Genomic DNA, 27,169 nt, shown 5'->3' on the forward strand with positions numbered 1-27,169 from the left:
ACCCCCCAGGGGCCGGGGGTAGGGTAGCGGCTGGTCCAGTCGGGCACCCGCTGCCCTCTGTCCTGGGCGCTCGGTTGGAGCGGGCCGGGCACTGTGGGGCAGGGCGAGCACGGCCGCCCGGGGGCTCGGAGCGAAGATGGCGTCCGGCAGGCGCTCCCCGCGCACCGGGCTGCTGGAACTGCGCGCCGGGCCTGGCTCGGGGGCTGGCGGCGAGCGGTGGCAGCGGGTGCTGCTCAGTCTGGCGGAGGACGCTCTGACCGTGAGCCCCGCCGACGGCGAGCTCGGCCCGGAGCCCGGCGCCCCGCGGGAGTCGGAGCCCGCGCAGCTCAACGGCGCCGCCGAGCCTGGCGCGGCGCCCCCGCAGCTGCCCGAGGCTCTGCTGCTCCAGCGGCGCCGGGTGACGGTGCGCAAGGCCGACGCCGGCGGGCTGGGCATCAGCATCAAAGGTGGGCACGGGGGGCGCGGTGTCTGTGGGGCCGCCGAGGGCGCAGGGGTCGCGGAGGCTGGCAGTCTACGGAGGACGTGGAGTTGGAAGACTTCTGTCTGGGGGCAAGGAGGGTGTCTGAGGGGGCAGAGGGAACGAGGACACCGGGAGCACCAAGGTCGGAGGGGTTTCGGGAGTCGGAGGCCTCAGTCCGAAGGCACAGGTGGAGCGGGTTGGGGCGCACCAAGGACAGGTAGGTGGGGAGTTCTGTGTGGAGGCATAGAGATGTCGGGGTTGCATGGACATCAAGGACAAGAGGGGCCTTAGGAGAGCAAAGGATGGAGAAAGGGGACTAAGGCCTGGGAAGCCAGGAGGAAGGAAGTCCCTGAGACACAACCAAGGTGGAGGGGAGGGGTAAGGCCTGGAGTTGGGAGTACAGGTTTGGAGACTTGGGTAGAGGCACAAGCCGGGCTCACAGACAGGGGTCCAGGAAGGACCTAGAAATCTGAGGACCCAGGACCCTGTGTGCCTAGGCAGAGAGTCCTGGGCTTGAGTTACCTGATCTGGCCATCATCACCTTAGGCAGAATTGAGAGGAGTGGACATAGAGTTGTTACTCTTCTCTGAGAAATTCTCCAATTACTGAGAGCTTTCTTTAGGATGCAGCCAGATTATGTTTGAGTCCTGGATCTGTGTGAACTTAGACAAGTCACTTCCCATCTCTGAACTTCAGTTTCCTCACTATATAATGAAGCTAATGATTGAGTTGTAACGTTTCTGTGAGAACAGGAGTCTGAAGTACTCACCCTGCAAGCACACAGTAGGTGCCTGGTTCATTACTGCCGTTAGATGAGAGGGAAAATGGAGGCCAGGAGAGACTCCCAAAGCAACTAACCATACTGCTTAAAATCCCAGTATACTCCCAGCAGCTGGGTTCACCATTCCTACCCATCTGCTTCTCAGGGCGCTATCTGCCTTGGGAAAGGGTGTCAGCTCTTCTATCACCTTGGATATGCACTGTTCTCTCTGCTGGTGCTAGGTCTATTCATTGGTGTCTTCAGACCCTTTGGCCTGGGGGAGAGGGTGGGGATGGTGGTGACTCAGCTACCACTGTGTGCTGAATGCTGTGCCCGGTACTCTAGGCTTATGATGCATTTCATCCAGGCGACAAGTGGGGAGCACAATCTCCACTTTGCAGGTAGGGAAACCAAGACTCAGAAAAGTAAAACAATTTTCCCAGGCACAGACAGTGAAGGACAGTGCTGGGATTTGAACCTCAATTATCAGGCCTTAAGAGAGTGCCCAGGGGATATGGTTCTTCCTCAAGGAAGGGCACATTCCCAGGCAGCCGACCAAAGGAATTTAAAAGGGAAAAATGGGAAAGATAGAGAGTGGACACCAGTCTTGCTCCTAAACTCCAGAATGGGAGAGGGCAACAGATCAATCCAGAAATTGTACACTCAGTGTTTTAAAGCAGAAAGGAACTTAGAGTTAATATAGAGTTCCATTTTACAGATGGACAAGCTGAGACTTGGAGAGGAGCACGGACTTTCCAAGGTCACATAAAGTTACTCCTTAGCTCCATACTTAGAGTTGGGAGTGAAGGTACTTTTAGGAGGGGTCAGGGGAAGGACCAGCTCCATTCAGTTCTTCATGGATAGAGCCTGGGCTCTTGTTGCCGTGGTGACCTCCCTCTGAGGGTCCAGCCCAGCCTGAGGCAGCCTGGAATGATCATATCTTCAAACTGAACTGAAGTCCCAAGTTTCTGGTGGAGGAGAGCAGATATAAATAGAAACCCATTCCTTGGGGCACCTGGGTGGCTCAGTGGGTTAAGCATCTGCCTTCGGCTCAGGTCATGATCTCAGGGTCCCGGGATTGAGCCCTGCATCGGGCTCCCTGCTCAGCGGGGAGCCTGCTTCTCCTTCTCTCTCTGCCCCTCCCCCTGCTTGTGCTCTCTCTCTCTCCCTCTCTTGCTCTGTCAAATAAATAAATAAAATCTTAAAAAAAAAAAAAAAAAAAGAAAGAAACCCATTCCTTTCTAGGCTTCAAATCCTGTGCAGTGCAGTGAGCAAACTGTTGGGCCTGTGTGGGGCCCAGGAGAGGCGTTGCAGTCTGACCTTTGCCACCAATTTGTTGTGTGACCTTGAAATAATGACTTCTTTATGGACCACTAGTTCCTCATCTTCAGTATTCTGGGATAGACTGGTAATGTGATATCTGAGGGCCTGACTTACAGTCAACTATAGGGTTAAAAGTGTTGGTTCTGGAGCCAGGAGACCTAGGTTCAGATACTGCTGGATGACCTTGGGCCAGGGGCTTCTCTCCGCACTTCATTTTTCCTGAGAGGAAACTGAGCAGGCATGTGTGATTGGGATGTTGTGAAGATGCAGTGAGACAACATTGAAAGCATTTAGCTCGGTGCTTGGCACTTGGTATGTGAAACTAATGTGAACTATTATGACTATTTCATATTTTAAAAGGATATTCAAGAGCTTAGCAATAAAGCGATTCAGTAAGATGTATTAGCTTTTTTTTGTATCAGAGATGTAATTTGGATAGGCCTTTGAAATCTAGACTTTAAGGCCTTGGTTTTCAGCTGGGTCCCAGATTGTAAAACTTTCCAATTGCTGAAGAGATCCTTGGGGGACCATAGCAATAACTGACTTCTATCTTTATTCCAGATTAAGGGGTATCAGTGGGTTCCCCCATTGTGGGAAAATTGCTTAAGATACAAAATATTTAAGAAAAAGCTATTGAAGCACTTGTAAGTTACTCAAACACAGGCAAACACCCAAAGCATTTAGCCAAGGATCCAGTGACCAAACTCCTTTATGAATTTAGAACATGATTTATTAGTGTTCCAGACTTCTAAGACTCATTTCTGAGATCCTCTTTACTCTCTCATCCCCACTTTCCTGGCACTGGGCTGGGCACTGAGGTAGGCCTTCAGAAATAATTTTGCCTTCATGTGACTCTTCAAGCATTGGAGTATCTGCCTCAGTTTCTTCCTCTTTCTGTGCCTGTGCAGGGGGCCGGGAGAACAAGATGCCTATTCTCATTTCCAAGATCTTCAAGGGCCTGGCAGCTGACCAGACCGAGTCCCTCTTCGTGGGGGATGCCATCTTGTCTGTGAATGGGGAGGACCTCTCCTCTGCTACCCATGATGAGGCGGTGCAGGTCCTGAAGAAGACAGGCAAAGAGGTGGTGCTGGAGGGTAAGCACTGGGGACCCCAAGGGTGTTCAATTCTTTCCTGCTTCCCCCAGGCCTCAAGTGGCCCCAGCCCAGCAGTGGGGGTTGGGAGGTGGGCAGGGTTGAAAACAGAAACAGAATGTGGGGACCTGCCTTGACATAGTATGGGGTGGTGGTGGGAGAGCCAGCGCAGAGCCAGACAGACCTAGTTTTCTTTTTTAAGATTTTATTTATTTGAGAGAGAGAATGAGATAGAGAGAGAGCATGAGATGGGGGAGGGTCAGAGGGAGCAGCAGACTCCCTACTGAGCAGGGAGCCCGACGTGGGACTCGACCCCGGGACTCCAGGATCATGACCTGAGCTGAAGGCAGTCGCTTAACCAACTGAGCCACCCAGGCGCCCCCAGACCTAGTTTTCATTTCCTTTCTCCCATTCATGAGCTCTGTAGACTTGGACAAGTCATTTCATTTCCCTGAGCTTTCGTTTCCTCATCTGTAAAACAGGGATGTCACTTTCGTCTTGCTGGGTTGTGTGATCAGGACAAAAGGTACATGGCAGGATCTGCCACCCAGTGAGTGAATCAGGGAAAGAGAGGGGCAGCGAGGGACTGGGGAAGGGGCAGTTAATATTCTCTCTTGAGGAAACTGGAGAGCTCCCAGCTCCAGGGACCCTGAAACCCTAAGACCCATCCTCCTTGGGGAGAAGACTTGGGCTTTATGTTGCAGAACATCAGATCCTTCCAGCAAGGATCAGAGAGGAGTTTTGGAGGGGGACCTTGGTAGTTCCCCTCCACTATCCTCGCATTGTGTGGTCTTGGATGCGTCCTTTGTCTTCTCTGGGCCTTGGTTTCCCCATCGGTTGTGATAAGCTCCATGCTGTGGCTGTCCCATATCTGCCTTTTGCCATCTCTCTCAGGAGGTTTCTGCCTTGCTCAGCCCTTTCTTCAAACTCCCCTCAATTCCGGAAGCTGTGGGGGCCTGAGGAATGTGTGTTTGGCTCTTGGCCCAGAACAGGCACAGGGAGATGGCGGGGGCTGATGGAGAATGCCATAGCTAGTGAAGCTGCTGAGCTGAGCCCCAGGCCTGGATCCTGATAGATTGCCTTTATTTCCCCAAACAGGTCTCCAAGAGGCCACAGAAACAAACAGGCTCTGGGTGATCTTTGGCATGCTTGTGGCCCTGACCTCGGTTCTCTCTCAGTTTTGTTTTATTTTTACATTTTCGGTGTATGTATTTAAGTACCACTGGTGCATTTTTAAAAAAATATATACTTTAAAAAAAGTCAACTCTGTGGTATTGGTCCTTGAAGCTTAAGTGTAACAGTCATATCTTAACAGCAAAGTTAAATCACAAGATCACTCATAAATGATATAGATATAAGGGACTCTCCCTACCCTATGCCTCATTACTTTGATATTATAGCCAGTAATGCAGTTGAAACTCATCAAAATGTCATGTTTTGGTTGACTTGAGAAGATCTTTTAGTTTCTGCTGTTTGAAAGTTTAATCTGGAGGTGGTGAGATTTCTACTGTAGACACATTTCTAACTCACACCGAGGTCCCCCTCACCCTCTCATACTTAGGTTGAGAATGTCTCTCTATCTGGGTTCTCAGCATGGGTCATTCTGAGAAGATAGCCTCTTTTTTTTTTAAAGATTTTTTTTTATTATTTATTTGACAGAGAGAGACACAACGAGAGAGGGAACACAAGCAGGGGTGGTGGGAGAGGGAGAAGCAGGCTTCCCACTGAGCAGGGAGCCCGATGTGGGGCTCGATCCCAGGGCCCTGGGATCATGACCTGAGCCGAAGGCAGACGCTTAACAACTGAGCCACCCAGGCACCCTGAGAAGATAGCCTCTTTGAGTGTTGGAAGCTTAAGGCATCTCTTGGCTTCAGGAGCTAAAACCCAAGCCTTCTGGTACTAGTAACCCAGCAAGACAAAAGACTGGTACAAATATCAGTCTGGTACTCTATTCCTTCCTTACTAAGCCAAGAAGCATTTATAGACACCTATTATGTACCTGGTGTGCAGAGCATTGGGTCAGAAGCTAAATCAGGCCCAGGCCCTCTCCTGAAGGAGTTCCCCATCTGGTGGAGGTGACAAAGCATAAACACTGTCTCATTCATACAAACTGTTTAAAAATCAATTTCTAAAATCTGTCTGCTCTGTGATGAATCTCTGGCCTTGGGTAAGACCCTTGCCTTCTCTGGCCCTCAGTTTCCCTATCGGTTGGGATTAGACTAGATCAGAGATGACTAATGGCTTTCATTTTGAGTGTCATCTTCCCTGGTGGCTACCGGGAGGCTCGTATTTGGAAGGATTGGGATGTCTTGTCTGGGCTCAGCAGAAAGGAGCTGGAAGTGATTAGCAACATCTATCATGGATACAGTAGGAAAGAGAAGTAACATATGTATTGTTCCAGGATTGAGGGTCTCTAGCTGTTACATTTTCTGAGACTTTTCCCAGGGTAAGATCTTTCTTTGGCAAACCTTGCCCCAGGTCTCTGGCTGGAACCTGGCCTGTCTCTTGCCCAAAATAGGATGTGGCACATTGTAGGCGCTCAGCAAACATTAGTAACTACCCTCCTCCCATCACATTTATTTAGAATTGGTATTATTTCCTCCTGAAATGTTTGGTAGCATTCTCCAAGGAAGCCATTTTTATTTTTAATTAATTAATTAATTAATTAATTATTTTTTAAGATTTTATTCATTTATTTGACAGAGAGAAAGACAGCCAGAGAGGGAACACAAGCAGGGGGAGTGTGAGAGGGAGAAGCAGGCTTCCCGCAGAGCAGGGAGCCCGATGTGGGGCTCGATCCCAGGGCCCTGGGATCATGACCTGAGCCGAAGGCAGATGCTTAACCAACTGAGCCACCCAGGCGCCCCATCCAAGGAAGCCATTTTTATAGAAAGGTTTTTAACTGCAGTTCTAGTGTTCTTAATAGGGCGGTTTTGATGATCTATTTTTTCTTGAATGAACTTCGCTGGTTTATGTCTTTTTTTTTTTTTTTTTTTAAAGATTTTATTTATTTATTTGACAGAGAAAGACACAGTGAGAGAGGGAACACCAGCAGGGGGAGTGGGAGAGGGAGAAGCAGACTTCCCGCTGAGCAGGGAGCCCGATGCGGGACTCGATCCCAGGACCCTGGGACCATGACCTGAGCCGAAGGCAGACGCTTAATGACTGAGCCACCCAGGCGCCCCTCAAGTCAGTGTTTTACTTGGTAAACATGTCTGAGACCATGCATCCCTGGCTGCTCAGCACCATGGCGGACAGGGCTAGAAAGGTAACAGCTTTATTTTGAGCAGGGGGCAAAGACAAGGCAGCACTTTACAGCTACATTGTAACTAGATCCTGCATCTCTACTCCGTGGTTTTGAGGGGAATCTCAAGTCTAGTGGGGGGACAGCTGAGCAAAACTACCAGATTATGGATATGTCGTAGGTGCTGAGATGGGGTCTGCCCAGGGATCAGAGGAGGCGGTGGTTACATCTCTCTGGATAGTCAGGAAAGACTTCCTGGAGGTGGGGGTGCTGGCACTTTATGAACAGTAAGCAGATGTGGGTATGGGGTGGGGGAAGGGCATTCCAGTCAGGAGAGCTGTGTGAGCAAGACCTCAGGGGGGTGAAATGACTTGACTTAGCTGGAGAACTGACTGGGGACTAATTAGCTTTATCTGAGCCAAGGGTGTGAGGGAGTGGAGAAAGAGGAGGCTGTCCCAACTGAGAGCCTTCAGGGCCTTGAATGCCAGGCTAAAGGCATTTGGACTTCCTCTGGAGGGAAACAGAGAGCCATTAAAGAGTGTTCAGCAGGAGCAGTACATGGGCACATCTGGGTTTTAGCAGCATCAGCCTGGTTTGGAGGGAGGCAGAAATAGATGCAGAATGGCAGCGAGGAAGCTGGGACCATGAATAGGAAGGAGATGGTGGTGGTTTGACCTAAGCAGGCTTGGATAGGAGGAAGAGTCTGGAGGTTGTGGCCTTCTTGTTAGTTTTTACCAGCGTTTTCTTAGTTGAAGTCTCTTTTGAGCTGCTCTCCTAGCCCAGCAGGCTTGTGAAAGGATAATTCCACCGAGGGCAGCAAAGGGGCAGGGGGCGGGGGACAGGCATTGGGGTCAAGAGTCTCTGAATTGCAGAAGTGACCTGAGAAGCCTGGAGGATTTGAGGGAGCTAGGATACGGATGTGGTTGGTCCTTGAGATATGGGGGACCTTGTGGAGAAGGTAAGGGTCTGGCAGCTTCACCAGTCTGGACTCAGGGCTCCTGAGACCCTCTCTGGGCCTAGGTTCTGCCTTGGAGCCCATTACTAGCCACATTGTTCAAAACTTCCCGTCCCCCATTCCACTCCTGAGGCCACCTCCAAGGGGCCATGGAAAGATGGCCTGTCCTTTGGATGTGAACCTGGCAGGGCAGCTGGGCGTCTTTCCTGAGGCCTGGGGCTTAGTGGGTACAGAGTCCCCTGAGAGCATCCTAGAAGGACAGATGTCACTAGCTAACTGGGTGCCAGCCCTACTTCCCTGGCCTAAGTCAGGGGTTTAGCTGCGCCTTGGTAACCCCAGCCTGCCTTCTAGGCCCTTTCCTCTCCTAGGTCAGGGGTTTGCACAAATGTTTTCAGCTTGTTCTCAGCCACAGGGGTGTGTTTATGATCAGAGTCTGGGCCCAAGCTGGCAGCCAACACGCCTCTGTCTGCTGCTTAGAGAGGCCCATTGTGTGCACAGACCTGGAGCCAGGCCTAACCGGGGCCCTTGGAGACTGGGCCTGGGGGAAAAGGGAGAGACGGCCAAATGCTATCCACCGCGTCCACCCCGTCCACTCCCATTGTGGCTGGCATGACAGGGACAACAGAGAGCCTGTGATACATTAAAAAATAATACTAAAGGGACAGGGGCACCTGGCTGGCTCAGTTGGTAGAGCATGCCACTCTTTTTTTTTTTAAGATTTTATTTATTTGAGAGAGAGAGAGTGCGAGTGAGTACAAGCCCAGGAGAGAGGCAGAGGGAGAGGGAGAGGCAGGCTCCCCGCTAAGCAGGGAGCCCGATGTGGGGCTCTATCCCAGGACCTTGGGATCATGACCTGAGCCGAAGGCAGACACGTAACTGACTGAGCCCCCCAGGTGCCCCATCACTCTTTAAAAAAAAAAATGATTTATTTATTTGAGAGAAAGAGAGAGGGGGGAGTGGTGTGAGCAGGGGGAGGGGCAGAAGGAGAGGGAGAGAGAGTCTTTTTTTTTTTTAAAGATTTTATTTATTTATTTGACAGAGAGAGACAGCGAGAGAGGGAACACAAGCAGGGGGAGTGGGAGAGGGAGAAGCAGCCTTCCTGCTGAGCAGGGAGCCCGACGCGGGGCTCGATCCCAGGACCCTGAGATCATGACCTGAGCCGAAGGCAGATGCTTAACAACGGAGCCACACAGGCATCCCAGGGAGAGAGAGTCTTAAGCAGGCTCCACACTAAGCACAGAGCCTGAGCTGGGGCTCAATCTCACACAACTCTGAGATCATGACCTGAGCCCAAACCAAGAGTCTGATGCTTAACTGATTGAGCCACCAGGAGCCCCACGCATGTGACTCTTGATCTTTGGGTTGTGAGTTTGAACCCCACGTTGGGTGTAGAAATTACTTAAAAATAAAATTTTAAAAAATAATAATAATACTAAAGGATAGTAAAAATTAAAGTCAGTTTCAATACTTTGTACAAAATAGAGAAGGTACATCCCACATAAAGATCAAACTTTTTTTTTTTTTAAAGATTTTATTTATTTATTTGACAGAGAGAGACACGGTTTGAGAGGGAACACAAGCAGGGGGAGTGAGAGAGGGAGAAGCAGGCTTCCCGTGGAGCAGGGAGCCCGATATGGGGCTCAATCCCAGGACCCTGGGATTATGACCTGAGCCAAAGGCAGACGCTTAACGACTGAGCCACCCAGGCGCCCCAAGATCAAACTTTTAAAAGATAACAGGCATAGAGTAGCATGTGCACAAATATTCATGATAAAAGGCAGTATAGTGTGGGGCGCCTGGGTGGCTTAGTCGGTTGAGTGACCGACTCTTGGTTTTGGCTCAGGTCATGATCTCAGGGTCCTGGGATCGAGCCTTGCGTCAGGCTCTGCACTCAGCTCCGTCGGCTTGTGGCTTCTCTCTTTTCCTCTTCTTCTGCCCCTCCCCTTGCTCTCTCCCTTTGTGTCTCTCCCTCTATCTCTAAAATAAAGACATAAATCTTAAAAAAAAAAAGACAGTGTAGAGTGATAGCAGTTGCCGTAAATCCCCATTTTACAGACAAGGTCACCAAGGTTTGTTGAGAATAAATAAGTCCTTCAGGTCATATGACTAATAAATTGACAGAATTCAAACTGAGGTCTGTCTGGTTGCCTAAGGCACTATTGCTTCAGCCTTGGGTAATACCTACCTTGCATGGTTATCTGTAAGATTAAAAACTAAAACATGCCAAGGCTGGTGCTCATAGTAGGTACTCGATTATTTCGTTTATTTGCTCTTTTTGAGGATGGGACAGTGCATTTGAAGTGCATAGCACAGTGTCTTTCACATGGAAGCGTTCAGTGAATGTCAGCCTCTCTCATCTTTATGTCAGCAGCAGGCCCTCACAGTTGTTTCCTCCAGTGAACTCGAAGGTCTTTCAGGGCAGGACTCATGTGCAGTTTGTCTCAGAGCCCTACGCCTGGCACTGAGCCCAGTGGCACACATTAGCTCTTGGTCAGTAGGGATTTGTCCCTGGGGTCCATCTCTGACCCTTTCTACTTTACCTGAACCTTGTCAATTGCGGTTAACTTTCCTAAATGTTTAAGATGGGGCTCAAGGCTCAACCAGGGCTTGACTAAGTCCTGAGAGTATCCATGATGAGTCCTTGGGACTCCTGCAGGCTCCTCCCCTGGGAGATGGGCACTGCCAGGTGTCCTGCCCAAAATCTGGCTTAATGTATCACTACAGTCAAAAGGGGGATGTAAGTCATGGATGCAGCAAATATGAAGTCACCCTGCTTGGCTTAGCCAAGTGATGCTGTGCCCCTGACGTACCTGAGGGGCCTCTGAATGGAGCCCCCATCCAGTCCTCCATGACCACAAAGACCTGTTGTTCTAATCATTGTTCTCAAGGAAGCATTTATTTGGCCACACACACACACACACCCCCCCACCCCATACACATGCACACATGGCTTTAGGCCACATGGCTGCCTGTAGATAAAACTTGACTTAATCTGGGCCTGGCCTGTTCCCTGGATCTTGATTAAAATGCCTGTGGGGGCTCTGGAGACAGGTTCTGGGCCTCAGTTCGCTGTGTGAGCCTGGCTGCTGATGGTGGTGGAGGAAATAATGAGATAATGATCGTGATGGTAGTGTCTGCTGTTTATTGAGCACCTACAATGTGCTAGGCACTGTGCTAGGTGCCTTCCATATGTTTTCTCACTGAATCCTCAAAACCGCCTCTATGAATTAGATGTCCCATTGTGCAGATGAGAACACTGAAACTCAGAGAGGCGAGGCTGTTTTCCCAAGGTCACATTGTGGCAGAGATGGGATTTGAGCTCAGATCTGCCAGATGAAAAAACTCTTAAATGTTTCTGATGCACTTCAAGTCATGTCACCCCTGGGAGACAGTTTATTCAATGTATTCAACTGTTACAGAAGGATCTTTCTCATTGAATTGTTGCAATTAGGTGAAGATGTGTTTGTGAGAGTCAAGCTTGGTGCTTGGTCTATGGTGGGCTCTCAGTAAGCGCGAATTTCTCCCAGTACTAAGGTCCTGGAGCCCTTTGCTTATTGAGGTGACGAGCTCCATCTCTGGATCCTGTCTTACATGGTTTGGAATGCACTGGTGTATATATATATATATTTTTTAATTTAAATTCAATTTAGTTAACACATAGTATATTATTAGTTTCAGAGGTAGGATTAGTGATTCATCAGTTGCATGTAACCCCATGCGGTGGTATATTTTTAAAAGTAAAGTAGATTTTAAAAATAATGTAAAAAGTAATATACACTTACAAAAAACCCTAGGAGAATGTAAAGCAATTACCTTCTTTTTTTATTTTTTAAATTTTTTATTATTATTGTTATTTTTAAAGATTTTATTTATTTATTTGACAGGGAGAGACACAGCGAGAGAGGGAACACAAGCAGGGGGAGTGGGAGAGGGAGAAGCAGGCCTCCCGCCAAGCAGGGAGCCTGATGTGGGGCTCGATCCCAGGACCCTGGGACCATGACCCGAGCCGAAGGCAGACGCCTAACGACTGAGCCACCCTGGCACCCCACCTTCTTCTTTAAAAAAAAAAAAAAATTATCTATTTATTTATTTGAGCGAGAGAGAGAGTGTGTGCACAAGAGGGGTGGGGGGAAGGGCAGAGGGAAAGGGAGAAGCAGGCTCCCCGCTAAGCAGGGAGCCCAATATGGGGCTTCATCTCAGGATCCTGAGATCATGACCTGAGTCGAAGTCAGACAGTTAATTGACTGAGCTACCCAGGCGCCCCAAGCAATTATCTTTTTGTAGAGATAACCACAGTTGATGTTTTCACACTTTCAGAAAGTTTCCACTTTTGTTTTATCATTACACAAGTTGAGGACATATTTCCAACTCAGTACATGTAGCTCTGTCTCATTCTTTTTAATGGTTGTATAGTATCCCATTATTGGGATTCATATATTCATTTAAGAAGTATTTGCTCTGTGCCAGGACTTGACGTTGGCGCCATGGACAGAGCCATGAACAAGACTGAGTGGTCTGCCATTCCGGGAGCTCACATCTTGTATTTAGCAGCCCCTACTCATGGACATTCAAGGGGTTCTTAGCCTTTTGCGCCATAGACAATGGTGCTGTGAGCCCTCTGTGTACCTGTGAGCATTTATCTGAAGCGGGGTTCCTGCAAAGGGTGTTGTTAGGTCAAAGGGTTCACTTGCCTTTGGGGCTTGAGAGATGGTGTCCCCTATACAAGGGTATGGTCAGGTGAGATCGCTATGCCCCAGAGTGTGGCAATGCAGGCCCTGTTGGTCAGGCCTGAAGCAGGGCCTGCCAGGGGCTGGGATCTATTTATAACCCAGCCTTGCTAGACCAGCAGAACTGTAAAGGTCACCCCTTCCAGAGCCTGTTAGAATCCTGCGTCCTCTCCATACCATCCTTGGCGGGCAGGTGGGCAGCCTGGACTTGACTCTTCACAATACCTTACTCAGAGAGCCGGCACGTCAGTGCCCATTGTATAGGCAAGGGAAATGAGGCTCATAGAGACCTTGGGACTCACCAGAGCCAGATAGCAGGTGACAGGGCCTGGATTGAAACCTTTTCCCATCACTGCTTCCTGTGCCTCTCCCCTTAAACAGTCATACTGAGAACAGCAGCAGAAGTAATAACCATACTACAGTTTTTTTTGTTTGTTTTTTTTTTATTATTTTTTTTCATACTACAGTTTACTGAAGACTTTGTGCTGGGCAGGGCAAAGTGCTTTATAGCTATTGAGTCTCAGTACCCTGAGAAATGAATATATTTTGCTCCCATTATAAAGATGAAGAAATTGGGGCGCCTGGGTGGCTCAGTCGGTTAAGCAACTGACTCTCGATTTCAGCTCAGGTCATGATCTCAGGGTCATGGGATCAAGCCCCGTGTTGGGCTCTGCGCTCAGCATGGAGTCTGCTTGAGATTATCTCTCTCCTCTCCCCCTCTGCCCCTTTCCCCCTCCCCGCTTGCATGTGATCTCTCTCTCTCATTCTCTCTAAATAAATAAAATAAAATAAAAAATCTTTAAAGAGGAAGAAATAAGAGGGTCACAGAAGTCAAGTCACTGTGTCCAAGGTCACAGAGCAAAGAACTTATACCCAAACCTGCCTCACTCCAGAGCCCACATTCAGTGTTTTCTCTCCAGGATGAGAAGCCCCAGGCCTGTCTATCTTCATTCACTGAACAAATTTCATACTTACTGATTACCTGGTACTAAATTCAGGTACTATACTAGGTTCTGGGATATCCTAGTTAATAAGAAAACAGGTCCCTGCTCTCATGGAACTGACATTTTGGCTGGAGGACAGAAGAGGTTGCCTAGTAACAATTGGATAGACCATGTGATTTCGGGCAGGGGCAAGTAAGTGACTATCCACTGAACAGACAGGAACAGCTTGAGCTTAGAGGACAGGCTTCAGTCAAGACTCCAAGCCAGGACATTCAGTTACAAGCATTTATTGAGCACTGGGATAAGTGCTGGGGATACTGTGTTGAGCTAAAACAGATGTATCTCCTTCTCTCTGCAGCACGTATGTTCCCTCCCAGTTGTACTGGGCCAGGTGAATGGTCCTGCCCTGTCTCAGTTCCTTGTGTTTCTGGTGGAATCTATTTCCTGGATCCTTGGCGCCAGGGCTGGGTCCTGTCTCTTCTTGGCAGAGTTGTAGGGGAATGGGGGCCTCTGGAATAGGCAGGGTGTCCTATGTTTGTGTGTCTTAGCTTCCCTGAGGAGGAATGATCCACGTGTCACTGCTTCACCAGGCTCCTGGGGCAGGGGCTTGGCTGGGGAGGGTGTGGATACCAACTAGGCTTATCTTTGGAGTCTCAAGAATGCTGACCACAGGGCCATCAGCCCTCAGGCCACTGCCTTTGGGTAGCCCCACCCTGCCTGGTCGGGTGACTCAGACAGAAATCAGAGCAGCGAGGAGGCCTCAGACTTGGGCTATTTATGGCCATACTCTGGGGCCTCCTGAACCCCACCCCCGCTCTGGGACAAGCCAGTTGGTTTGTGAAACCCAAGCCCTGTTTTGGGCACCAGCTGGTGTGCTGTCCATTTATAGTATGTTTCTGTGGGAAAGGAGAAGGAGAACTCAGTTCTGGGACGTCCTGGGTGAGCAGGGGCTCTAAGTAGTTTCTCTGGCTTCAAAGTTGACAAATGTTCATTTGCTGAGCATGTAGCATAGGAGTTCCCTGCTGGATTCCGGGGACACAGAGATGAATCAGATGAGGTCCCTGCCCTCACAGTGCTCCCAGCCTGGTGGGGGACACAGACTCCCACACAGACACATAGGGAAGTGGGGTCTAGGGGACCACAGAAGTGATGGATGTAGTGGATCCAGAATGGGCATCTGGGAAGGCTTCCTAGAGGGGTGATGGAACTGGGCTGGGCTGTGGCACCTTCTCCCTCCTGAATGAACCTGTTCTGCCCTCGCATTCATTTCTCCATTTACAGAGCACTGACTCTGGGTTCAAATCAAGTCCAGTTTCTGTCCTCTAGGAGCTCCCATTTTGGTGAGAGAGCCACAACACATGAAATCACAGCAGAGTTCTAAGAAGGGCAGGGGTGGCTGATAGGTAAGAAAGTCATATTTCTTGGGTCTCTTACCTGTGCCACATGTTTTATATCATCTTATTTAATTCTAAAATCTCTCTGAGGTAGACATTGTTACTCCTCTTTTATCGACTTGCAGAACGAGGCCCAGACAGGTGAATTTCCTTGTCCATGGTCACAGAGCTAGACAGCGCTGGAGCTGGAATGCAAATCCAAGAGTGCCTGTCCCTGAATTATGTACTGAGGTGCCTGGGTGGCTCAGTCCATTGGGCGTCTGACTCTTGATTTCGGCTCAGGTCATGATCTCTCAGGGTTGTGAGATCGAGCCTTGTGTTAGTCTCCATGCTCAGCACAGAGTCTGCTTGAGATTCTCTCTCTTTCTCCCTCAGCCCCTCCCTGCTATCGAGCACACACACACTCTCTCTCAAATAAATAAATAGAAATCGTTAAAAAAATAAACTATGTGCTAAGGGCATTCTGTGCAGAGGGAACTGCATTTTCAAAGGTATACAAGTTTGGAAACTCATACAGCTCCTGAGAGCTCTGAAGAGGCCAGGATGATCAGACTAGAGGGTGAGATTAGGGATGTGGCAGGAGATGAAGCCAGAGAGGTAGGCAGGGCTCAGGTCCTGGAGAGCCTTGGATTTTGATGAAAGGTGCAGGGGAGCCAGAGCAGGACTTTATTCATTCAGGGGTGTGGCTAGTGACAGTAGGGGGATGTATCAGTTGTATCCCTCTCCCCATACAGGGTGAGGGGTGGGGAGGCCGTATTAATCAGGATGCTTTTGTCTGCAAGTAGTAGGAGCTCAGTTTAAAGGCGTTTAGACATGGAAGGAAATGAGTTTTTTCCCAGAATACCTAAAAGCAGCATGACTACAGGGTAGATTAGTTTAAGGCTTCACCATCCTCAGTGTGTGGACCCCAATCCTTGTGTTCAAAAAGTGACTATCGTTATTCTAGGACCAACTCCCCTCCCAGCAACTTGTAAAGGCTAGAGAGAGGAGAGAAAGGGAAGGGAGTGTACTTTCCCTCACTTCTCATTGGCCAGAATTGTATCATCTGCCCCTTTCTGAACCAATCACAAGCAAGAGGGATGGAAAGATCAGGATTAGCCTTGACCAATCATGATTTTCTTCCTTGTTTGGGAAGAAGCCCAGCCAGTAGGGCTCAGGACTCTGTTAGCAAAGAGAAAAGGGGGAAATGGTTTGGCTGTCATTTAGCCAAACCATTTCCCCCTCCACCTCCATTGCCCCTTGAGACATAATCCAATAGTCAGTCCTGGGATAAGTCATTGCTGTAACGATGAGGATGAGTCATTGAGTCATTTTTAGTCCTAGTTCCCAAACTTCAGACCTAGGCTTAATTCTTTTAAGAAAACCTGCTCTTCGGGAAGCCTGCTTCTCCCTCTCCCACTCCCCCTGCGTGTGTTCCCTCTCACTGTCTCTCTCTCTGTCAAATAAATAAATAAAATAAAATAATAAAAGAAAACCTGCTCTTGTTTTCAACTTAATTGCTCTTCCAACCCTAGTAGGGTTTATAACTCCCTCTTGCTTTCACTGCTGTTTGCCTTGTATCCTGTCTGAGCCTGAGAGACAGTCTCCTGTGATAGAAATAGCTTCTTATCTGGCTTTTCCAGGGAGCTGGGCCAGTAACTGCTTCCTCACCCCTTCCTGGCTGGTCTGCTCATAGGCAGAGCATACTGGCAAGGCTTTGACTCCAGAAATCAGATGGTTAGCAAGCCAGATGGCCATGAGGGCATGGTAGTTAAGGGGAGAGAATGGGAGGCTGCCCAAGGATTAGCAGGCATAGGCACCCCTTAGTAGAGCAGCAGAGGGGACAGCCTAGCTAGGGGAAGGGAGACCAGTACTTGGGCAAGTCTTTTAACCACTTTGATGTACACACTGTCTTCCTAGTAGCTGATTTTAGGGATGAGGAGACTGCTGCTCATCAGAATTGGGAACAGTCCAGATGCCAGGGCAAATGTGGCAGACCCTGTTGGTTGCCTGCTTTCCAACTATTTCCCCTTCTTCGTTGCTAACAGAATCCTGATGTTATTGGGTGGAAATATGGTCTAAGTCATGACTATTCCCTTTTACTAATGATTGTGCTAGAAGTGGGCATGGAGCCCAGTCAGGCCAATGAGATATAAGTATTCCTGGGAATATTTACTTCTCTGATAAGGAGTTGTGAGGAGAAAGCCCTTTTTCTGCCTATCACCTCCGTGCTTTGGGTTTTGTCATGTAAGGAATGGTTGGCTTGAGCTGTGGCAGCCATCCTGTGGTCATGAGGCAAAGGCCAAGAGAATGGCAGAGAGGCCTACCCTGAATTCAGTGTCATTGAGTCACTGAACCAATCCTAAAATTGCCTTCCTCTAGACTGCTTTTTTATTTTTTATTATTTTTAAAAGATTTTATCTATTTATTTGAGAGAGAGAGAGAGCAAGCATGAGCAAGCATGAGCAGGAGGCAGGGGCAGAGGGAGAGGGAGAAGCAGACTCCCCACCAAACAGGGAGCCCGATGCGGGACTCAATCCCAGGACCCTGGGATCATGACCTGAGCAGAAGGCAGACACTTCACTGACTGAGCCACCCCAGGCACCCTAGACTGCTTTTTTAAATAGCATTTTATTATTTTAATTTATTTTTAAAAAATTTTTATAGGCTCCATGCCCAATGTGGGGCTCAAACTCATGACCCTGAGATCAAGAGTCGCATGCTCTACCAACTGAGCCAGCCGGGCACCTCTAATAAATATAGCAAGAATGACCAAAATTGGGGCGCCTGGGTAGCTCAGTCGTTGAGCATCTGCCTTCGGCTCAGGTCATGATCCCGGGGTCCTGGGATCGAGGCCCGCATCGGGCTCCCTGCTCCGCGGGGAGCCTGCTTCTCCCTCTCCCACTCTCCCTGCTTGTGTTCCCTCTCTCGCTGTGTCTCTCTCTGTCAAATAAATAAATAAAATCTTTAAAAAAAAAAAAAGAATGACCAAAATATTTTATTACCAGTCAGCCTTAGTGGATGGGTAATGTCTCCCATAGAACACTATGATTGATTTATGTGTCTTCCATGAGCAAGGGATAAAGAAGTAGTAGCTCAAGTGCATATGTTTACCATCCCAGTCCTACTAAGGCCAGTCCAATACCTGGCACATAGTAGGTAGTCGAGAAAACTGACTTGTTTCTGAATCTCTACTCCTATCAGGCTCTTCTCAGATCAACCTTGTCATCATATTGCCTTTCACTTCTAGCTGCCTTTGTTAGTGAGATCTTCCTTTTCTAAAAAGGCATGGGTCCAGGCCCCACTCAAGACTGTTTTGGTTGCAAATATCATAACTCCCGTTGGGATGGTAGTTCGACTTTCTAAAGGACGAGTATCAGAAACTGGAGCATTAGCACGTGATTGGCAGGGCCTTCCCTCTGTCTCTCAACATGCATCTCCACTAATTCTCTCTACAAACCAGCTTTCTCCTCTTCTCTGTCCCCATAGCAGAAGGTGGTTGCCCCCATAGCATTCATGTTTATTCAAGACACCGTCTAGAATCTCGCCCAGTCTCAATTTGGGTAGCCTAGTGTGGGTCAGGTGTTCACCTTGGTCTAGCTAGCATAACCAGAAGGGCAGGATCACATATCAGAACATGAATTTATGGGTCAGTTGGGCAGAGAAGTAGATCTGGGCTGTTATTCTAGAACTCTGTTGTCCAGTGTGGTCACCACTAGCTCCAAGTGACTATTTGAATTTAATTTAAAAAAATTAATTAAGATTAAATAAAAATAAAAATTCAGTTCCTCATTTGTACTAGCTACATTTCAAGTGCTCAATAGCCACATGTGGTGAGTGGCTACTATATTGGACAGCATATATATGGAACATTTACATAAGCACAGAAAACTCTTTTGGACAGTGCTATTCTAGAAGGTGTCCACTATACTTACTCAATGATGTTTGGTCAGAGCTAAGAGCATCTATATTGGTTAGGGTACAAGCTATGCTGCTATAACAGGAGACCCATAAAATACTGTGACTTAAATATAATAGAAGTCCTGGGGCACCTGGATGGCTCAGTTGGTTGAACATCTGACTTTTAGTTTTGGCTCAGGTCATGATCTCAGGGTCCTGGGATCGAGTCCCACATAGGGCTCTGCACTCCCTTCTCCTCTACTCCCCCCCTGCTTGCATGCTCTCTCTCTCTCTCTCAAATAAATACATAAAAATCTTTTATAAATATATAATAGAAATCCTTGCTTTCGTAGGTAAGAGAACAAGTCTGACATGGCATCTCCAAAGTATCAGCGTCCATTTATTTCTGTTTTGTTGGTCAGCCTTCCTTAGACTGCGGCTCATGTCCTCATGGTCAGGATGGTGCTTCACCAGTCTGTGTTCCAGCCAGCTCAACCGTGTCAGGGGAAAAGAGGAGGAAAGGAAAGGCATGCCTCTTTCTTTAATAGGCAGAACTTGGCAGCAGCATACATCCCTTCTGCTCTCATCCTATTGGCCAGACTTGGTCATGTAAGCACTTGGAAAAGGAAGTCTCAAGCTGGAGGGCTATCTCTATATTGGAGGACAATTGGCAGCTGGTCCCACAGGACTATCTCATTCCATGCCTCCTCTTTGCAGATGAGCAGGCTGGAGAAATAGAGGCAAACAATGGGCCAGTGGAAGAGCAGTTACACCTCCTGACTCCTGTCTCAGTGCCCTTTCATTGTCGTGTTGTGCCTGTTGTCCATTCCCTTTAAGCAGCCATCTCAGAGGCCCAAACACTTCTGCTTACTTGGTTAGAACTTAGTCATGTGGCCACACCTAGCTGCAAAGGAGGCTGGGAAGTGTGGTTTTTCTTCCAGGTGGCATGGACATGGGTTGGTCTATAAACCAGGGGCAACAGGAGAGCATGGATGTCGGCATGCATCCAGTATTTTCTACCACACTGCCCTGTCAGAGACTTTAACCTAGAGGAGGACAGTGATATGGGACATAAATTAAACTCTTATGAATTAGTGACAATTGTGGTGTGTGCTACATGGGAGCCCATGTCACAACAATGTAACTGCTGACCTGTCCCCTGACCAGTCAAGTATATGAAGGAGGTCTCACCGTATTTCAAGAACTCTGCCAGCGGGACCTCGGTTGGCTGGGATTTGCCTCCTGCTTCACCCCTTCAGCGACAGCCATCTTCCCCTGGCCCCCCTCCCCGGGACCTCAGTGATGCCAAACACATGTCCTTGAAGATGGCATATGTCTCGAGGAGGTGCACCCCCAGTGACCCGGAGCCCAGGTAAGTCTGGGGTGGGGGGCAACTCAAACAGATACACCTTGGTGGTAAGTGGTGGGACCAAAGGAAAGATAGCCCAGTGTTGCGAGTGACCAGCACAATGTCTGAACATAGTAGGGCTTAAGAAATGTTTGTTGAATGGATGTAAGAGTGAAGAGGATGATGATACGCTTGGCTTCTCTCTTTTTCCTCTGAGCAGTTCACATCTGAGGAGGAGTTTGGTCTGTGGAAGAGCCCTGGGTTCCAGTCCTGGTTCTCCTTGAACTAGTCCCTTCTCCTCCCTGACCTTTAGATTCCTCACTGGGAAATAAAGTTTCCAGACTCAGTGATCCCCTCAAGTCTCTTCTAACTCTGCTGAGGTTCTTTTTTTTTTTTTTTTTTAAAGATTTTATTTATTTATTTGACAAAGACACAGCGAGAGAGGGAACACAAACGGGGAGTGGGAGAGGGAGAAGCAGACTCCCTGCCGAGCAGGGAGCCCGATGCGGGACTCGATCCCGGGACTCCAGGATCATGACCTGAGCCGAAGGCAGTCGCTTAACCAACTGATCCGCCCAGGCGCCCTCTGCTGAGGTTCTTAGACGTCTAGTAACATTCGTGTCAGGGCCATGGAAAATTACCATCCTTCACACATGAGCAGCCCTTAACAGTTCACTGATGATGATAAGATTGGTAACAGCCGACAGTATTGAGTGTTTACCAAGCACAATTTAATTTAACTCTCGCAGCGACCCTATGAGCAAAGTCCTATTATTTCACCCCCACTTTGTAGATGAGGACAGAGAGAGGAAGTAACCTGCCCAAGATCACACACCCAGGAAGTGAGGGAACTTGCCTCATTCCAGGTAGCCCTCTCTGCTTTAGAAACTGTAGGTGCCTGAGTGAGGGTGGTGGTTGAATGGAGTATATGTGGATCAAGTGGGGTATGTGGTTATCTGGGGTGGTGTATACATAGCGTGAGCATAAAAGGCTTGTGCTGTGGGTCCTAGTTACAGCTGGGGTTCAATGCCAGGCGGATGCCCAATATTGGCCTGGAGGCTCAGCATCCAGATCTACTAACTGTAACCCTAGCCCTACTCGATGCCCCGGCCCCAGCCTGCCCCCATGAGGCAAGAACTGGTGATTCACAGGTCATTTAAGGTGTTCCACCAAAGGGCCCTTTTGTGTTGGGTGAAGGTAAGGTGGTATTAGTTCTTCCTGAGACTTACCGAACATTAGGTTAATCATGGTTCCCAGCCTGATCCCAGACATCACCTGAAGCATGTGTGTACATGTATTTCTGTGTGTACACATGGAATTGACATGTAAATTCAAGTGTTTGTGTGTATATGTGAGCATTTGCATGGGTATGGGCATAGATTTGTGCATGTTTATGTTAATATTACATGTGTATGTGCATGTCCGCATGTGCTTGACCACGTGCACATGTGTAACACAGGTAACTTGGATATAACTGTGGTTCCTTATCAGCACTAAATATCCCAGTCAAAGGAACATAATCTGGTAACCAAAATAGAATGAAAAATATTTCACACTTGTACTAAGTGTTAGGATTACGTTGGGCTCCAAGTATCAGAAATGCCGATAAGCCATGGCTAAGATAGATGACGGATTTATTTTTCCACATGTTTAAGAAATAGTTCAGGGTCAGCTGCTTAGGCTTTTATCACTACTCAAGAATGCCCTTGATGAGTCAAGCTTCCAGCCTCTTCCTCTGCCATTTTTATTGTGTATTTTCTTTCTTTCTTTTTTTTAAGATTTTATTTATTTGACAGAGAGAGACACAGTGAGAGAGGGAACACAAGCAGGGGGAGTGGGAGAGGGAGAAGCAGGCTTCCTGCTGAGCAGGGAGCCCAACGCAGGGCTTGATCCCAGGACCCTGAGATCATGACCCGAGCCGAAGGCAGACACTTAACGACTGAGCCACCCAGGCGCCCCTATTATGTATTTTCTTCTTGGAGGTAGAGCGGTGGCTGTGCCTTGAAGCCTGTGTCCGTATTCCAGACAGGAAGAAGGCAAGAGGCAAAGGAACTTTTCTCCTGGTATTTTGTTCTTTTGTGCATAACAAACCATCCTAAAATTTAGTGGCTTGGAAGATGAGAGTTTATTATTTCTTACAAGTCTGTGATCTGAGCTGGCTTGGCTGGCCAGTTCTTCTGCTTTATGTGGTATCTGCTGGGGCTGGAAGTACAAGATGGTTGCTTCGCCCCCATGGTGCTGCCTCAGCTGGAATGACTGGAACAGCCAGGGACCGGCTAAGCATTCCTCTGTCCATAAGGCCTTTCTATGTGCCTTGTTTGATTGGTCCCAGGGGACTTAGATTTCATGGTGGCTTGGGAATGCCAGAATGTTACTTCTGTCATATTTTATTTGTCAAACCAAGTTACAAGATCAAGGAGAAGAGAAATAAGCTTCAACTCTTGATGAGAAAAGTGGACTGTGTGGACAGGGAGGGATGGAATTGGTGGAGGCCATCTCTGGAGAGTAACCACCCCATCTAGGGAAGTTTTACCTTCATTTGGGAAGGGATGTCCTCCCCCAGAGACTTCTGTCTACATCTCATGGTGGCCAGCCCTAGCTGCAAGGGAGGTGGGAATTCAAGTATTTTGCTTCCTAGTTCTGCAGTAGAGGGGGGCAGAGGAGAAAGGGGTTGGGATAGGTATTGTGTGAGCCATCCTCCACCTTCTGCCCCACTTCCTCTGTGACAGAAAGGGCAAAGAGGAGTGAATCTTTAATGGTCCACATAACATTTTAAAATCCTTTCCCTGTCACTGCTCCTCTTGATACCTCCCTGAAACCCTTCCCCCACACTTGTCCACATGGCTTTTTCTCTCCCTCCCTTCCCCCTCCTCCAGCTCTTTTTTTTTTTTTTAAGATTTTATTTATTTATTTGACAGAGAGAGAGAGGGAGAGACAGTAAGAGAGTGAGCACAAGCAGGGGGAGTGGGAGAGGGAGAAGCAGGCTTCCCGCTGAGCAGGGAGCCCGATGCAGGGCTCGATCCCAGGACCCTGGGGACCCTGGGATCATGACCTGAGCCGAAGGCAGATGCTTAATGACTGAGCCACCCAGGCTCCCCCCTCCAGCTCTTTTTATGTAGACTGACTTGACCTCTCAGTTTTCGTGCTCTCCGCCCGCCCCCATTAGTGTATCATGTGGGTCCTGTGCCACAAGGGAGAAGCTGGGAGCTGGCTCAGCAGGAGAATCCTTCTCCTTAGAAACCAGGAGAAAAAAAGCAAGATCATGAATCCTCACACAGTGATTTTGGCTCCTATCACACATGTGTGCGTATGTGTTTAATTTGTATGTATATGCCTATGTGTGTATATGTCATAGGCTCTTGTCTCTAGACCCCGTGAAGCCCCAGCTGTGGCTGGAGCCCCAGCAGTGAGTGTCGCTCCTGATTGTCTCATGGATACCCTGCGGTTTCTCCCGGTTTTGCAGAGAATGGGGTTTTGGGCCAGATTTCAAGGTTGGGCAGCTGCAGCCTAGTAGACCGGTCCTCCCCTCCACTCTGTTTGTGCCTGCAGGTATTTGGAGATCTGTTCAGCAGATGGCCAAGACACCCTCTTCCTGAGGGCCAAGGACGAGGCTAGTGCAAAGTCGTGGGCAGCTGCTGTCCAGGCCCAGGTCAACGCTCTGATGCCTCGGGTCAAGGACGAGCTGCAGGCACTGCTGGCAGCCACGGGCACAGCTGGGAGCCAGGACATCAAGCAGATGGGCTGGCTGACTGAGCAGGTGCCTGCTGGGCCAGGCCTCCTCTGTCCCCCACCTCGACCCTTCCTCTGGAGCTAACCGCATTCCCATGCACCATCCCACTCCACCCTGGCCCTCTGACCCCCCGCCCCCTCTGCTCCACCTCACTGTTGCCTTGCCCCCTGCAGCTGCCCAGTGGGGGCACAGAACCCACCCTGGCCTTGCTGACCGAGAAGGAGCTGCTTCTCTACTGCCACCTACCCCAGACCCGTGAGGCTCTGAGCCAGCCAGCCCGTACTGTCCCCCTCATTGCCACCAGGTATCCACGGGCAGGCAGGGGTGTCTGTCTCACCCAGAGGTTGGGGGGTGATGCTCTCAATGGGCCTCAGAAGTGGGGGATTCCAGCCTCACTCTGCCCTGAGTTATTTCCCAGGTGACCTGAAGCAAGTCTCTATGTTGTCTGGGCCTCAGTTTCTTCATCTGTAAAATGGGGGCTTGCAAGAGAAGGGTGTGACGTCCCACTAGGCACTCATTGATTGACACCTACTCTGCCCAGATCTGTGCAGCATGGTTCAGGGGACAGGGAGCTGATCCCAACAGTCTTCCCTCAGGGAGCACCCAGTCTGGTAGGGGAGGCTGACCTAGGAACAGCCTTCATAGCGCAGAGTTGTAGGAACCCCTTTACTCTGCCTGGCCTGGTGGGGAAGGCTTTAGCAGGAGGTGCTATTGAGCTGGACTTTGATGAACGAGTAGAAGTTTGCTATTTAAGAAAGAGTGGAAGAGCATCTTACATATAGAGAACAACATGGTCAAAGGTACAGAAGTATTAAGGGCTCTAGGGTGTTCATAGAGCTCTGAGTAGACTCAGGATGTAGACTCTATACAGGAAATGGAGAGAAATGAGACAGGGAGTTGGCAGGGCCTGATCTTGCAGAACTTCTCCTGCCTGATTAAGGAATGCTAGTAGCTTACCTCAAGAGTTGTGGCAGAGTGGAAGGGTTTTAGCCTGGGAGTAAGGTGACCTGTGTTGTGTATTTGTGTTTTTAAAAATGTTTTAAAAATTATTTTTAAAGATTCTTTAAAAAAAGACTTATTTTAATTTTTAAAGATTTTATTTATTTATGAAAGAGTGCAAGAGAGAGCAGGAAGGGGAGAGGGGCAGAGGGAGAGGGAGAAGCAGGCCCTCCCCACACCCCGCTGAGCAGGGAGCCCTACACGGGGGCTCGATTCCAGGACCCAGAGATCATGACCTGAGTGGAAGGCAGATACTCAACTGACTGAGCCACCCAGGTGCCCTTTATTTATTTATTTTAGAGAGAGAGAGCGAGAGCAAGCAGGGGGAGGGGGCAGAAGAAGAGGGAGAAGGAGAGAGAGAATCCCAAGCAGACTCCCTGCTGAATGTGGAACCTGGAGCGGGGCTTGATCTCACAACCCTGAGATCATGACCTGAGCCGAAACCGAGAGTCGGATGCTTACCTCTGAGCCACCCAGGCGTGCCGACTTGGGTTAAGTTTTAGAAGAATCCCTGTGGCTGCCACGTGGAAAATGCACTGGAGGGGGCAGAATGGAAACTGGGAGGCTGGTGTAGTCATGCAGGAGAGATGGTGGAGGTGGGTGGAGGCAGCAGATGGAGAAGAAAGGCCGCATTTGCATTGGAAGACACATGGGTGTTAAAATTAACTGGGCTTAGTGCTTGCCAGATGGGGAGGGTGAGGGAGGTGTCCAGGATGAATGGATGAATGGGAGGTTTGGAACTTGTGTCTGGGCGAGCAGTGGGACTAGGGGTGGGAGTGCAACACGGGGAGGCTGGAGCAAGATGCTGAGTTGAGTGCAAATTGTGTGGGGGATGGATAGGGAGCTTGGGTGGGAATCTTGGGGAATTGTGGGTTTATAGTTCTGGGCTGGAAAATGGGAAACTGGGTGTCAGCAGCAGCTCTAGTGGGTAGCTGAAGTTATGAGACAGTGTGTGGAGTGAGGAGCAAAAAGAGCTAAGGGCCAGAGCTCCGAGTCTGTTGCGCAGGGAGGGGGAGTAAGCTGCCCAAGGTTACATGCAAGTGGGAATCGAACTGAGTGCCTGGGCCCTTGCTGCTCATGTCTCTTCCTCTGGATGGGGCTCTGGCCCGTGGGTCAGGAGCCAGCTGTCTACCAGGAATGAGCAGGTCATGGATTGCCACACTAATCAAGTGACTCATTAATTCAGGTCACAGATGTTTATTGAACACCTACTACATGCCAGGCATTGCTTTATTTTTTTAAAGATTTTATTTATTTATTTGACGGAGAGAGACATAGTGAGAGAGGGAACACAAGCAGGGGGAGTGGGAGAGGGAGAAGCAGGCTTCCCGCAGAGCAGGGAGCCCGATGTGGGACTCGATCCCAGGACTCTGGGATCATGACCTGAGCCGAAGGCAGACGCCTAACGACTGAGCCACCCAGGCGCCCCCAGGCATTGCTTTAATTGCTGAGAATAGAGTGGTGAACAAATTAGACAAAAATTTATATCCTAGATGATATTTTGGTGAAAAAGACAATCAAAAACCAAGTGAAACAAATAAAGAATAAGTATAATTTCTGGTATCATGATGAAAAGTAAGGCTAGTGAGTGCCTATTTTAGACAGGGAAGGCTTCTCAGAGGAGACGACGTTTGAGCAAAATCTGAAGGAAGTGAGGGAGTGAGCCACGCAGGCCATCAGGGAAGAGCGCACTTGACAGAGGGAACAGTATGTGCAGACGTGCTGAGGCAAGAATGTGCCTGGTATGTTTGAAGACAGCAGTATGGCTGGAGCTGAGGGAACAAGGGGGTAGGGTGGCAGGAGGTGGGCTCCTGTGAGGCTATCAGGGCACAGCTGGAAGTCCTGTTCGCTGATGAGGTGGTAAAGGAGTCACAGGGTCCCTTCCCAGGTCAGCACCCCCTTGGCCTAATTCCCCACTGTCTGAGACCTCACACTTAGCCCTCTCCCCCCTGCCCCACCTCTAGGCTGGTGTACTCAGGCCCCTCCAAGGGTGCGGTGCCCTACGATGCAGAGCTCTCTTTTGCCCTGCGCACGGGCACACGTCATGGTGTGGACTCTCGCCTGTTCAGTGTGGAGTCGCCACAAGAGCTGGCCGCCTGGACCCGCCAACTGGTGGATGGCTGTCACCGGGCTGCTGAGGGTGTGCAGGAGGTGTCTACAGGTGGGCTGGGTGGGTCTGGGAGTGCCTCTCTGGTGATGAGCCTCTCACCCCCAGAGGCATTCAAACTTCCCTCTTCAGGGTGCTTCAGGAGGGGGATATAAAGTGGGCTTTAGGGTCCCTAAGAACTCTCTCTTTTGGGTGTGCAGGTGCTCCA

The 27,169-nt window shown here is 49.2% G+C and overlaps 1 protein-coding gene and 1 non-coding gene across 2 annotated transcripts; one reads left to right on the forward strand and one right to left on the reverse strand.

Annotated features, from left to right (window-relative positions):
- SNTA1 (syntrophin alpha 1) lies at positions 1-27,131 on the forward strand. The gene is made up of 6 exons (XM_081832992.1): positions 1-446; positions 3,452-3,637; positions 19,945-20,149; positions 23,675-23,882; positions 24,029-24,159; positions 26,819-27,131. Exons 1-6 carry the CDS (start codon positions 137-139, stop codon positions 27,114-27,116), a joined length of 1,338 nt encoding a protein of 445 aa, XP_081689118.1. The 5' UTR covers positions 1-136; the 3' UTR covers positions 27,117-27,131.
- LOC145716010 (small nucleolar RNA SNORA63) lies at positions 6,846-6,976 on the reverse strand. The gene has a single exon (XR_014138349.1). It is a non-coding gene; the product is annotated as a small nucleolar RNA SNORA63 (small nucleolar RNA).
- Positions 27,132-27,169: the final 38 nt, after the last annotated feature.

The sequence above is a fragment of the Leptonychotes weddellii genome, chromosome 10, assembly GCF_054177405.1.
Source record: "Leptonychotes weddellii isolate Sample4059 chromosome 10, ASM5417740v2, whole genome shotgun sequence".
NCBI classification, from domain to species: Eukaryota; Metazoa; Chordata; class Mammalia; order Carnivora; family Phocidae; genus Leptonychotes; species Leptonychotes weddellii.

What these genes read in the sequence shown, in the direction of transcription:
- SNTA1 (XM_081832992.1), top strand. Translation starts at nt 137, where the DNA reads ATGGCGTCCGGCAGGCGCTCCCCGCGCACCGGGCTGCTGGAACTGCGC. An exon ending in TGGGCTGGCTGACTGAGCAG is followed by an intron (nt 23,883 to 24,028) that starts GTGCCTGCTGGG and finishes TGCCCCCTGCAG; the next exon opens with CTGCCCAGTGGGGGCACAGA. An exon ending in GTCCCCCTCATTGCCACCAG is followed by an intron (nt 24,160 to 26,818) that starts GTATCCACGGGC and finishes CCCCACCTCTAG; the next exon opens with GCTGGTGTACTCAGGCCCCT.